At 38.2% G+C, this 13,028-nt stretch overlaps 1 protein-coding gene across 11 annotated transcripts in view; it reads left to right on the top strand.

Moving 5' to 3' along the window:
- MCTP1 (multiple C2 and transmembrane domain containing 1) overlaps nt 1–13,028 on the top strand; it is a 512,471-nt gene that overhangs the window by 434,169 nt on the left and 65,274 nt on the right. For all 11 annotated transcript variants that reach the window (XM_045898718.3, XM_045898712.3, XM_054512926.2 and 8 more), the window contains one exon: nt 3,737–3,790. In XM_045898718.3, the coding sequence (XP_045754674.1) occupies nt 3,737–3,790 (54 nt within the window). The remainder of the gene's footprint in view (nt 1–3,736; nt 3,791–13,028) is intronic.

Raw genomic sequence — 13,028 nt, 5'->3', positions numbered from 1 at the left:
ATATTGGAAGGCATTTTGAATATTTGCTTTTATTAATCTGCATCACTGATTAAGTATATAACTTCCCAGGTGAGCTAGTTCAGTTCTGTGAGCTAGTTTAGTTCTTTTATGTAAAAGCCTATTGAAGGCTATGAAGAATAGATGATGCGTTCATCTGTTCATTCTATCAACAAATATTTCTGGAACACCTATTATGCACCTTGCAATCTGCTAGGCAAAATCCAACGCCATTCTTACTACCTAGCACCTGCAGTATGATCATCAGTACTGAAGAGGAGAGGCATGTAATACATTTTTAATAATAACTAGCAAAAACATTGAGTTCATGCACAGGAGTAAAAGTATACTTGTAGTGTTCATTTCTTTTTCCTTGACATATTTGATAAATGACTTTGTGTGGGTAATTTTAGTATTAACCAAATCATCCTGTTTCATACCTCCAATATATACAACTTTTACTGAAAAATAAAATGGATCATAATGACCAACCTAAAAAATTACTTAATCTAAATCAATCGTTTTACTAGAGATATGAAATTATAATCATTTAAGCAAAACTTAGGGGAGTTAGGTGAATTCTTCCCCCCTCCCCGCCCCCACCCAAGAACTGGGCAGGGGTGAGAGCTGGCTCTGTGTTGTCCCACTGTCTGAGTTTGAGTTCTGTTTCAGCTATTTGCTGTGTTAGGTGAATTCTTTTGGAGAAATACAAAGTACTGAACTATTGTGGCTGTTTCTCCCATTTAAACCTCCATCAAAAATAGCCTGTTTTAGAATTGCCTGGCATTTGGCACCGTGATTATACGTTGTTACTATTATTGTCTGTATACTTCTGAATACTTCAAAATTTCAGGAAACTAAAAGCCAACATGAAAGATTAGCTTATAGTCTCCATTTAAATTCTACTGAATTATATTTCTCTTGAGGGCTGACATGAGTATAGATGAAATATCTGTGTTTTTCATCTTTGTATTCCCGCAGTACCTAGCACTGTGTTTCTTGGCCAAAGGACTTTACCATAAGTGCTTACAGAGTTGCTGAATATAGTTAGAATGTAAAGAGTCCTTCTTTCTTGCTGAGGCTGAATTGCTTTATATGTCTTCAAAACAAGTGTAAACTCTCACCAGATACTGGAAACAGCACATTGTGCTGCTCTGGTTCTTTTGAAATGTTGAATGTCCAAAGGAAAGACCACAAAATTCTGCCATGTAATTGAAGATTTAAAGTATGACATTAAATTAGGAACAATCTCACAGGTTGTCAGATGCTTTTGGTTATATATTGGTTTATGAGAAATAGAGGTTTGTGTTTGGGCTATTCTTTTAAATCAGCTAATGCTTTTAGAATATTTGAGAACAATTATTAGATCACCGAGAGTCCTGACATGTTATCTCAGTTTGTGTAGCTCTTTGCATAATACAGTCTTAGCTATTGAAGTTTTCACTCATAACATATTCCTGTCTGTATCATAAGCCACATGAAAGAAGCACTCACTGTCTCTATCTTTTACAGTTATGAGCTTTGGGAGAAGGATTTAAAAATATTTAATAACCATGATTCTATCAAATTTATTCAGCAATAGAGATACAGACTAGATAAAAAAGAAAAGCACCACAAGAATTAGAAATTATATGAAATGGCATGAATGCAATCAGAAGTTGGCACTTAACTGAATAACAACCCTCCCCAAAGTTTTTAAATTTTTGGTTTCCATGGGGAGAGAGAGAGAGAGTGTGTGTGTGTGTAGGTGTATAAAATGATAATAAAACACCTGAAACAGAGTGAAGTCCCATTTGTAATGCCACAGTTCCACATTAATCAAGGAAAGGGTAAATTTATTGAGCAAATCTGAAATGCTATTCCATTATGCTGAAGTAAGTAAACTAGGAGTCATTTAAAAAATACATTCATGCATACCCCCCTTCCTGGGTTGTATATACATATTATATAATTTGATTATTGAATACATTTCTAATTTTCTTTCAGTGTCCATTCTCATAATATAACCCTTGTGTAAAATCAGAGAATTAAAATTAGAGTTTCTGGTAATCCACAAAATAAAAAAGTAATACAGAGATAGTCAAAAGTTGACATTTATACACAAGAATTAAAACTTGAGCCTTGATGGCACCAAAACCACAAACAACCAAAGAAAAAATTAACAAATGGGACTACATCAAACTCAAAAGCTTCTGCACAGCAAAACAAACAACAAAAAAACAACCTACAGAATGGGAAAAAATTTTTGCAAACCATAAATCAGATATGGGGTTAATATCCAAAATATCTAAAGGACTCAGTCAACTCCCTAACAAAAAACCAATCCAATTTAAAAATAAGCAGAAGAACTAAGCAATTTTCTAAAGAGGACATCGAAATGGCCAACAGATAGATGAAAAGATGCTTAACGTCGCTAATACCAAGGAAATGCAAGTCAAAACCACAATGCCATATCACCTCTATATCAATGGACCACTGAGTTAGCTCACATCTATTAGAATGGCTGTCATCAGGACGAGACAGTAAGTGCTGTTGAGAATGGTGAATAGAGAACCCATATACATTGTTGGCAGCAATGTAAATTGGTCCAAACACTATGGAAAACAATATGGAGGTTCCTCAAAAAAATAAAAACAGATCTGCCCTGTGATCGAACAATTACACTTCTGGGTAATTGGAAATGAAAACAGGGTATTGAAAAGTTATCTGCACTCCCATGTTTGCCACAGCATTATTCACAAAAGCCAACGTACGGAAACAACCCGAATGCCCATCAGTGGATGAATGGGTGAAAAGGATGTAGTACATAGACACAGTGGAATGTTACTCAGTTACAAGAAAGGAAGATAGCATCCGTTTTGTGACAACATGGATGGACCTTGAGCACATTAAAAGCAAGATAAATCAGAGTACGTGTAGTACTATATGATATCATTTATTTGTGGATTCTAAAAAAGTTAAACCTATAAGAAAAAAAGTAAAATGGTGGTTACCAAGCGATGGAGGACAGGGATAGCAGTGACAGTGTTTAAGGGTACAAACACATGACAGGTAGTAAATAAGCCATAGTGATCTGATACACAGTATAATGAACATAGACAATAATAGTGTACTGTAATTATGTAATAAGCTAAACATTGCCACATCAGCAATCATATTACAATACATAAATGTATCCAAGTAACACATGGCATACTTTAGACTTAGTCAATGTTACAAATCAAATTTATTCAATAAAAAAAATAAGTAAAACTGGAGCCACGAAAGCTATTAGCTTTATGCCATAAAGCACCAGCATAAATCAATGAACAGGTAGTATACTTTACCTTAGAGTTTGGTAAAAAGTAAATTAGAAATAGCAGAGCTGTTTTCTGCTTAGTTACCTGATTCCAAACGTAAAGTGTCTGATTAATGCAGACAGTGGAGCAGGTAAAAAGGAAGTCTCCTGATTTAAAGCATCTCTCAAATTAATGCTAGTTTACCTGATGCATATTTCAGATTCTTTAAGTTGTCACAGAACATTTCACACAAATAGGGTTCCCCTGACTGGAATTCAGTTCCCTGGTTTTAATCAATTAAAGGCATCACATTTTCCTAATCCCTATCTCTAGATGAAATGTTCCCTCTCTGTGCGTCTGTTTCAAATGTTAATAAAGTTTTCATTTCCAAAAGGTTCAAAATGACAGAACAAAATTCTCTCCTTTAAGAGCACGAGAATGACTTCTGTTTCTGTCTGCAGGTAGTGGAGGACATGCTGGAGGACGAGGAAGAAGAAGATGACAAAGATGACAAGGTAATTATCTTTCCCGGCACTTGGGTACCAGGGGATGGGGAAATGTAGACATGACACTGTTTTTACAGACAGTTAAAAAAGGAGTTGAAGTGTTTGAGTCCAGAAAATTGGACAGTGCTGTTTATCATCCTAACAATGCCACTGCATGTTGCAAAGAAGGAGAGAGGGCTATAAATCCTCTTCGCTTTTGTCCAGAGCTGGGTCAAATATTTTTCTGCCAGGAACAAAAAAAAATAATTCAGCTTGTCTGGAACTTGATAGCTCTCGTGAAGATAACAGCAGTGACAACTGTTTTTGAAGGGCAAAAATTTGTCCTATCTTGAGTATTACAAATCAGGCTACACTTTGGAGGAAGGGAGAAGGGGGCAAAAAAAAGAGCAGCCTGCTTAAGTTGAACATGGATATTGTCATCTGTAATTTTCAAGGAATTGCTCAGCAAAAGAACACACATATGTGGGGAGGGCTCCGGAGGGCATTTAAATAATCCCAGTGCTCACGGCCCTTGCCTAGACTTGACGTGGAATGGCTCTGTGGCTCGTTGGTCAGGAAAGCCTGTTGAGAGGTTATTTTCCGATTGCTGGTTGGCATGGGAATGGTGACCACAGTAAACAAACAAACAAACAAAAATGAACAAAGAAATAGCTAGTTTTGGGGATTTCTTGGAATGGTTGTCCCCTGGGAAGAGGGGACAACTGGAGGGATGAATTAGAGTGATTTTGCACCACTGTAGTGGTGTCTGAGGTCAGAAGAAAGGCTTTTTATGGCAAGGAGGAGAGCGATGCTGGTTTATCAAAATCCTTGGGCATTTCTAGATAAAAAATCTAAAAAGTGCTAGAGTGAGATTGGGAGGGAAGAGAGAATATCATTCATTACTTCCAAATTAGTTAGCATATAAAACCAGATTTTGACCTTCACTGGAATCTGAGTTCTGTTAGAGTAAAGCAGTGAATTTTTTTTTAATAAAGGAGAACAACAGTGTATCTTAATTTATGCCCTTGACCTTTGATTCTAGTAGAGATGTACAGTTATATCCTGGTATAAGAATTTGCATGTTGGAAGCAAGCTTTAGAAATGTAAAAAAAAAAAAAAAAAAAAAATCACAGTGATTAGTCAAACTCCCAAATGATTTTTTTCTTGACTAATATTCAATGCTACAAGGAAAATAAAAACATAGACATACACATACACACCTTCCCCCTTCTAATGCCATTCCAAACATTTTGAAATTGATAGAGCTTTTAGGTGAAATTTTTCTTCTGTACATCATTTAGTCATTAGCGACATCATCAAATATACACTAACAAAATCTCCTTTCTACAAAAACACATATATGCTTGTTTTTAATGTTAAATAACATGAACATACACTTCTGGCAATAAATGATATAATTTATTGTTAAGGTCAGTTTGTAGAGCTGTAGAGAGCTTGTATTTTAACTCAACATGCCAGCTCTGAATCATCATTTTTCTGCTGATAAACACTAAGCTGCCATCCATTTATGGCCATTTTCCCTTGCTTGTTGCTGCTTTATTATTAAAGCAACCATAAAGATTCATTCCAGCAGCAGGCGTTCCCTCCGAGATGTTAATAAATGGAAACCCTTAGTGAAGTCTAGTACTTCAGTGTCCCTGCTTGAAGTCAACCTGTATTTTTTTTTTTTTTTTTTTTTAGCCAGTTTGTTGATACTCCAAACCACTCATCTCCCCTTGATGGTCATTTTTTTAATAGAGAGGATGTTAGGAATGGGAAGCGAATAACACACCTGGTTAACCAGCTCACCAAAACCTAGATGTCAAGTGGAACATGCCAGGTGGAAACAGCACGAAACCTCTGGAGTGGCATCTATTGTAATCTAGTGTTGAGGTGTCTGAAACTGACACCCAGGTTCTAACACATTTTCAGATCTAGTTACCAAAGTTGATTTGAAAGTGAGTGCTTAAATTACTGTGTGAATTCAACTGTATTCTTGTGTGCAGGATGCTGACAAACAGTGTGTTTTCCATATGAAAAGATGGTGAGCTGATTTTCATAAATCCAAGCCTTTATTCAAGTGATATATAAGGAGGCTTCTCTTTTCTACTCATAATGCAATTGATAGCATAAAAATCATATCTGAACAAAAAAGAAAATCTCAAATATAATAATTTACAAAAGACTTTTAGGGGCTTGCATAATAGAAGAATCCTAGAGTGGATGTGTTAAAATCTAAAGTTTTTCCTATAAGAAATGGAAATATGAAAGGATCCTTCGAGTTTCCATTTAGCAGCCGATGTCTCTGGACTGGCTGTCAGAGTGGTAAAGGTTGTAAGTCCTGGCTATCAGTGTGTCTGAGTGGGAGAAGGGTAATTTCCTACTTTAAAAAATTCATTGGTTCCTCTGTTTAAAGTTTGTGTATAGAGTAATGGGTAATGGAATTTCAGGAGAAAACAAATGTGTTTTTTGCCATATGAGCAGGTACTGACCTCTAGCTCTCATTATTTCTCTGTTTTCTCATATGGTATAATAGTGGGGTCAGGTCAGTGAGTCCTCTTATAGGATAAAAGTAAAAAAGATTAATAAATGTGCCAAAGCCTCACTTTAATTGAACCTGAAGCATATGTTGCAAGTATGTAAAATATGTCCCAGATGTTTCACCAGGGCTAGTTTCTTGGCTTTCCCTGATTGCCACAAGGCAGCTATTAGTCCTCTAACCTTTGGACTTGGGGGTAAATGGGGTATTACGTGGCACAGAATGAGAGCACCTGTTTTCCATTCAGCAAAGACCCCTGGCAGGCTTTGCCTAAGCCTCTCCATATGTTTTCACTTAGCAGATTGTTGGGCGATTATGAAAAGTGTCTTTCTTTAGAGCCAGCATTGATATTAGTCACTCACAATGAAAGGGCAAGTCATTGGCTACTTGACAAGGTCCGTGTGGGCATAAACTGACGTCGTTTATTTCATTTCGGCTCGAAGTGCTTTCCCTCCACATCATTATGTAGATGGCAAAGACACAGGTCCAGAAGGGTGAAGCAGACAAAGATTACAATTACTCTGCATAACAGTCGTGTGAGAGCTTTTCCTTAGTGCTGACTTCAGCACCTGGGAAGACTTTGGTTAAAATTGATAAAAGCTAAGTCATGATTCACCTGGATCCCCAGATCTTGAAGCTGTTCCACACCATGGCCTTTTTGTCGTGTATTCTCCCTTTTTATTAAAACAGCTGATCATTATTCAGCTGAGGGCATGTGATGCTCAGACTTTGCCTTCATCCAAGAATCCATTGTCCACATTGGCTTTAATCTAAAATTAGGTGGCTTCTCTCTTCATCCAGTTCCATGGTTTTCACAAAGGCAGAGAATATGGATTTTAAATGGTGGGTCTTAGTTATGATTCATTGGCCTGTTAATATTTTCACTTATCTGCATTATGTAGTATACTGCACTCTGTGAAGGTGTGCTGGAGATGAAATTTCTCCTGAATCCAGTGTTAGGAAGACATCACCCTGGGTTCTCAATTCCCTTTGTTGTAGAGCATTCTCTCCGCCGTCAACCACGAAGTCACAGTTTGATCTGATTTTTGACCTGACATCAAATCCTGCCTTTGTGGTTAATAGAATGTCTTCGTAAATAAGGCTTAGCCAAATGACCCAGGTGGAGCTATCACTAAGCCATATAATAGTGTTTCTGACCATGTTATTTATGGTAATACAGTGGTCAATCTGCATAATCTAGACATCTAATTAATGAAGATCAGCTTTAGTTTTGTAGCTTAGAAAGTTTAGGCATGCTTCTCTTGGTGTGTCCTACCCTTGTAATGGGATCCAGCTGCAGTATCAGGAAGCAGAAGATAGAATGCAGGTTTTCCTCAGGATAAGCATGGATTCAAATGCATGGCATACTACTAATGTTTATTGATAAAAGATATTAAAATGTTCAGGCATTTATGCTTTCATTGGTTCTCCTTTTTCTTCAGCCATTAGGTCAATGTTATTGTGTTTCAAGATAACTAGATGCAATGAGTGAAACATATCTGAGTTAATTCAAAATGTGCAGATTGTTTGCTTTAATTCTCAAAATCCGTGTTATCTGGTTTGATTCTCCAGCCCTAAACATGTATATAATATACCCAAGATGCATACATCTCTGCATCTCAAATCAAGCATGGGGGGAAGGAGATAACTCTAATATGTGATAGGAGAGAAGATTTTAATCTGACAAAATGGCATTTTTTGGTTATATTCAATGAAATAATTACATGGTGGGGCAGCAGATCAAAGCTTTGGAGAAAGGCAGGGAAAGAGGAGTCAAGAAAAAAAATTCTTAAAAAGAAATCTTAACTCACATTTAACTGCAATAGCATTATATTAGTTTATTGGTTTCCTACTACTGCATAACAAATGGCCACAAACTCGGAGGCTTAAAACAAACCATATGTATTAGCTCTCCGTGGGTAGGTCAGAAGTGTGGGCATGGCTCAACTGGATTCTCTGCTCAGAGTCTAACACTTAAGGCATCCGTCAGGCTGAGTTCTCATCTGAGGCTCTGCAGAAGAATCCACTTCCAAGCTCACTTGGGCTGTTGGTAGAATTCAGTTCCTTGTATTGGGAGGACTGAAGCCCTTGTTTTTCTTGTTGGCTTTTCACTACTAGTGGTCACTTTCCATGGTCCCTTCCATCTTTATATCCATCAGTGGAGAATCTCCCTTCTGTCAAATCTGTCTCACACGTGAACTCTCTTTCTTCAGGAAGAGCCTAGTCCCTCTTAAGGGTTCATCTGATTAGGTCAGGCCCACGAAAGGTAATCCTTTCTTAAAGTCCACTGTGCCACGTAACATAACCTAATCGTGGGATGACCATTCCATTGTATTCTTAATTCCCGTCACATACAAGGGGAGGGGATTATATTAACAGGAAGTGGGAATCTTGGCAGTCATCTTAGAATTCTGCCTACTACAATCATCTGGACCCACTAGTTCCAATTTATTTTAAAATGGGGAAATTGTGCTTCAGGCAAACATAGGTGCATTGCCAAAGGTGATATAGACAATAAGTGGTAGAGCCAGGGCTGACAGTCAGGTTTTCCAAGTTTGGCATCTTTACCATTCCTAAAAACTAAGTTTTCTGGGAGAATAAATATCAAAGAACAGATACAAATTACCTTAGACCTGATCTTCAGGTATTCTGGTAGCATAATCAGGGAGTATCATCCATCCCAGCTAGGAGCTCTTTACTTCCAGGTTTCCAGTTCTTCACACTGTTTTCCTGTACTTTCAGCCCTTTCCCACTATCCCAGCTAAGCCGTGATATGGTGGGCAGAATAATAACCCCTCAAAGATGTTCTCATCCTAATCCCTGGAACCTCTATTACACTACATGGCAAAGAGGCGCTGAGGTAGCCCTTGAGGTGAAGGTTGCTAATCAGCTGACCTTATAATAGGAGGATTATGCTGGATTATCTGAGTGCACCCAATATAATAGTAAGTGTCCTTAAAAGTCTAAGGGGCCATCAAAGTGGCCACCACTTGCGCAGCTATGGCCCAGACCAGCACTGGGGACCTTCCTGGCCAGAAGGGAAAGCTGCTGAGACATCTGGAGGGCCTGAAGGTAGAGGTCCTCCAGGTGCAAGTCACCAGCATGATGGGCAGTGCAGGGTCCAAGGTCTCCAAGATCTGAGCTGTCTACAAGGCCCTCACCCTTGTTCTCACGATCATTCACTGGACTCAGAAGGAGAACCTCAGGAAGTTCTGCAGTCCAAGAAAGGGTGCACGCCCTGTACCAAGCACTAGGAGAAGCTAAAGACCAAGAAACAGCAGCAGAAGGAGCAGCTATACAGCACCCAGTGTGGGGCCGGATGGAGTCAAGGCCAGAGCCCTGGCATTAACACAACAAACTGATGGGGAGCAGGGTGGGGTTAGAGGGTTGAGCTGCTATCCGGGCCTTAAAGATGGAGGGAGGTGGCCACAAACCAAGAAATGTGGGTAGCCTTTAGAAGCTGGAAAGAGCAAGGAAATGGATTCTCCCGTAGAGCTTCCAGAAAAAAATACAGCCCTGCCCACATCTTGATTTTAGCCCCCTGAGATGCATTTCTGACTTCTAGACTGCAGAACTGTAAGTTAATAAATTTGTGTTGTTTAAGCCACTAGGTTTATCCATTATAGCAGCAATAGGAACTCATACAGGTGCCTTCCGACTGCATTTTCCACACTTCTAAAATAATAGTACCTTTTAAAGCACAAGATCTGAGCTCCTAATTTTTTCCTTATTAATCCTACTTTTCTGTATGAATATGGCTGCACAGTTTTTCATTCACTATGGAAACTAGGAACAGTATAACAAAGCAAATATTTTTATCCAGATTGCCTTAGTTTTTATTCAGAAAACCTTGTCCAGAAATAAGAGTGGGTTTGTACCTATGTCTGTGCTCTTGATTGCTTTCCTGTTTAGGAGCCTGTATTCTTCATTGGTGAGTGCAGGACCAAGTCATGGTTAACTTGCTTTCTCCACAGAATTTCACTTCTTCAGAACATTCATTCTATTCCTCAAAATATTTCACTCAATAAAGCGCCAGGGCAGAGGGTATTAGCCCTACTCAGGTCACAGACCTTTTGAAAATCTGAAGAAAGCTGTAGACTTTTTCCCAGGAAAAACAAAACAAAACAAAAAAACACATAAACATACAAAAAACTTTTTCATGCCTTTTTGATTGCAATGGAAATAGAATTATTTTACAGAGACTGTAAAGTTTCTTTATTAAGTCATATCTCTGTGGCTCACTACCTTCCTCTTGACATTAATGCCTATTTTCCTCAAACACCTGAGATAAATGCAAATTTTCCAAGTAAAAATAAAGTTTAGTTCAGCTCAGAAGTAAGCTTCTACAAGAAGGCTGATGTTTGGCTTTGATATTGAAATTATGGAGTGGTTTTTGACACAACAATAGGCTTGTTATTTTTGACATCTGTTTGACGATGACTTTTCAGTTGCATGGCAGAGTACTTGCTTAAAACATTGACTTGGCAAGAGAAAACAGTAGCAAACAGAATGGGAGCTGCCGTGGCTTTATTAGGTGAAGGTTAAGCACAGAGGAATTTCTCCAGTTCTCCAAAGTCCTTGTTGAATTCGTATTCTTTTGTGCTGAGGAGATCATCTCTTAACACGTTTGCATCATTAATAAAAAAAAAAAAAAAAAAAAGATGTTCACAGTTCCGTGAGGTCATTGGAGACAGAATTCGCTTTTAAAAAGTTATCTAACGATTCCAACTGTCTGTGGGTTTCTACCTGTAAACAAATGGAAAGATTTGTCACTCCTCATTCCAGTTTCCAGAAGCATTTCTTCAGCCTTGGAATGTGTAGATAAATGCCCCCAACATGCCCGTCCAGCATGGCAGTAGAGCGAAAAGAATTGAAATAGGAAGATGTTGGATAATTTGGCAAGAATAGCCATCAAGTAAAACAAACTATGAATGGACTCTTTCCTGTTGCTTTATTCTAATCATTGGATTTCCTTTGCTTCAGAAAAGCAGAACTTGTATTTGAAAGCCAATCACATGTTTCAAGACAGGACCTCTGGAAAGCTAGTTAATGTCTATATTGCAGCAATGAACTTACTCTTAGACTCCCATTTCTTGACAAAACCTCTTGAAATAGTGTGTCAGTCCTGGCTCTCAAGAGGTTGACAGCATTTGTAGAAATAGACACAATTTTTTCAGGATCCCTGGCAGAATCGTTGACACTGGCTGACACCACTGCATGTTGAGATGAGGAGCATGTTTCTTCACCAAAGCAGCAGAACCAGATGTGTTGCCAAGCATCACAGATGCTCTATCAGAGCCCAGAGTGCCAAGATTTTTATTCTGCCTGAAGATTTATTTGGCAAAGAAATTCTTCACCATGTTAAAGGCATTGACTCTGCAGATTCTAAAAGAAGTTCACAACGGAGGAATTCTTCTTTGATTGTAAGAACTTGCCAACAGGAGTTGGCTAAGCAAATAGAGGTATCGGTTTGTATCGTTACATGCAAAAGGGAGATATTAGAGAAATGTCAGAAATTCTGTAGTGTTGACATCAATTGTTGAGAATACAACTTGAAGAAATGTGTGGCTTCACCAAAATATTTCCAGTGACATGGGTTATTTTGCTTGGTGGTATGATGAACACAAAAAATATTTTAATACAAGTCTTTTTTTTTTTCCCCTTGGGGAAAATCCAAAGCCAGGTAAAGTCCCAATCTTTAATAACCAAAATGTTTTTATATAAAAGAAAAGATCCACAATGTCTAATAGATTTTCAGAATAGGCAGCCTGAGCTACTCCCTTTAATGTTATTGGTTGCATGCTTCCATTGGCCAGAATCCTGCACTTGCTGTGTTCCATCACACTCCAGAATTAATAGAAAATCAATAGATATGAAAACCTCGTGGTACTATTTTTTCCTTTGAAATTTTCCAACTTAAGCTAGACTCAAAGTAAACAAAGATGTATGGCTATAACCATGTTAGCAGGGTGTGTTTTCTCAGATTCCTATCAATAGCAAACTATGCTAGGGGTCTGAACCTGGTGGTAACAATATTACCTGTCTCCTTACCTTTGGTAACAGATTGCTCTTTGTTCAAAATATTCCTCGCTGCCTACCAATCTCAGGCATGGCCGTGTAACTCACTCTGGCTGACCCATGCCACTTCCCAGCCAAAAGCTCAAGAGCTATCCTCGGCTCTGCCATCTCTCTTTTCCTTCTGAAACATAGCTGTAACTATCCACATAGGAGATCCTTCTTTAGCTTGAGTTCTAGAATAAAGATAATGTGGAGCCAACCCAGAAGGGCACATAATATGAACAAAAAATAAACCCAACCCTTGTTCTTAGGAGCCTTTATGATTTTGAGGTCTTTGTTGCTGCAACATAATTTAGTCCAGGCTGATGGATACAACATTCATCCCATATTACTCTGTGTGAATCAAGGTGAATCAATTATAATTTGAAATAAAACAGGAGCTTTTAAATAAAACTAATCAGGGTCTCAGGAAAATCTAAAATACTTTTTTCTTCCTAAAAGCACAGATCTATCTGCAGCCCTTGAGGCCCAATCTCAGATACAGGTTGAACCATTTTGCTGTTAGGGCTCTCTCATTGAAAAAATGATTTCTTTTTCCCATAAGCTTATAGTGAGGACAAGACACTGGGTAGACAAAGATAAATATGGGCCTTTCAGGAGTCACTGCCTGGTGGGACCCTTGATTATGTAAACTAATAATTATAATACGGT

The sequence above is a fragment of the Mirounga angustirostris genome, unplaced genomic scaffold (genome assembly GCF_029215605.1).
Source record: "Mirounga angustirostris isolate CCGP_5_RB_7025 unplaced genomic scaffold, mMirAng1.0.hap1 SCAF_7, whole genome shotgun sequence".
NCBI lineage: Eukaryota > Metazoa > Chordata > Mammalia > Carnivora > Phocidae > Mirounga > Mirounga angustirostris.
This window is presented reverse-complemented; position numbering and strand designations above follow the sequence as displayed.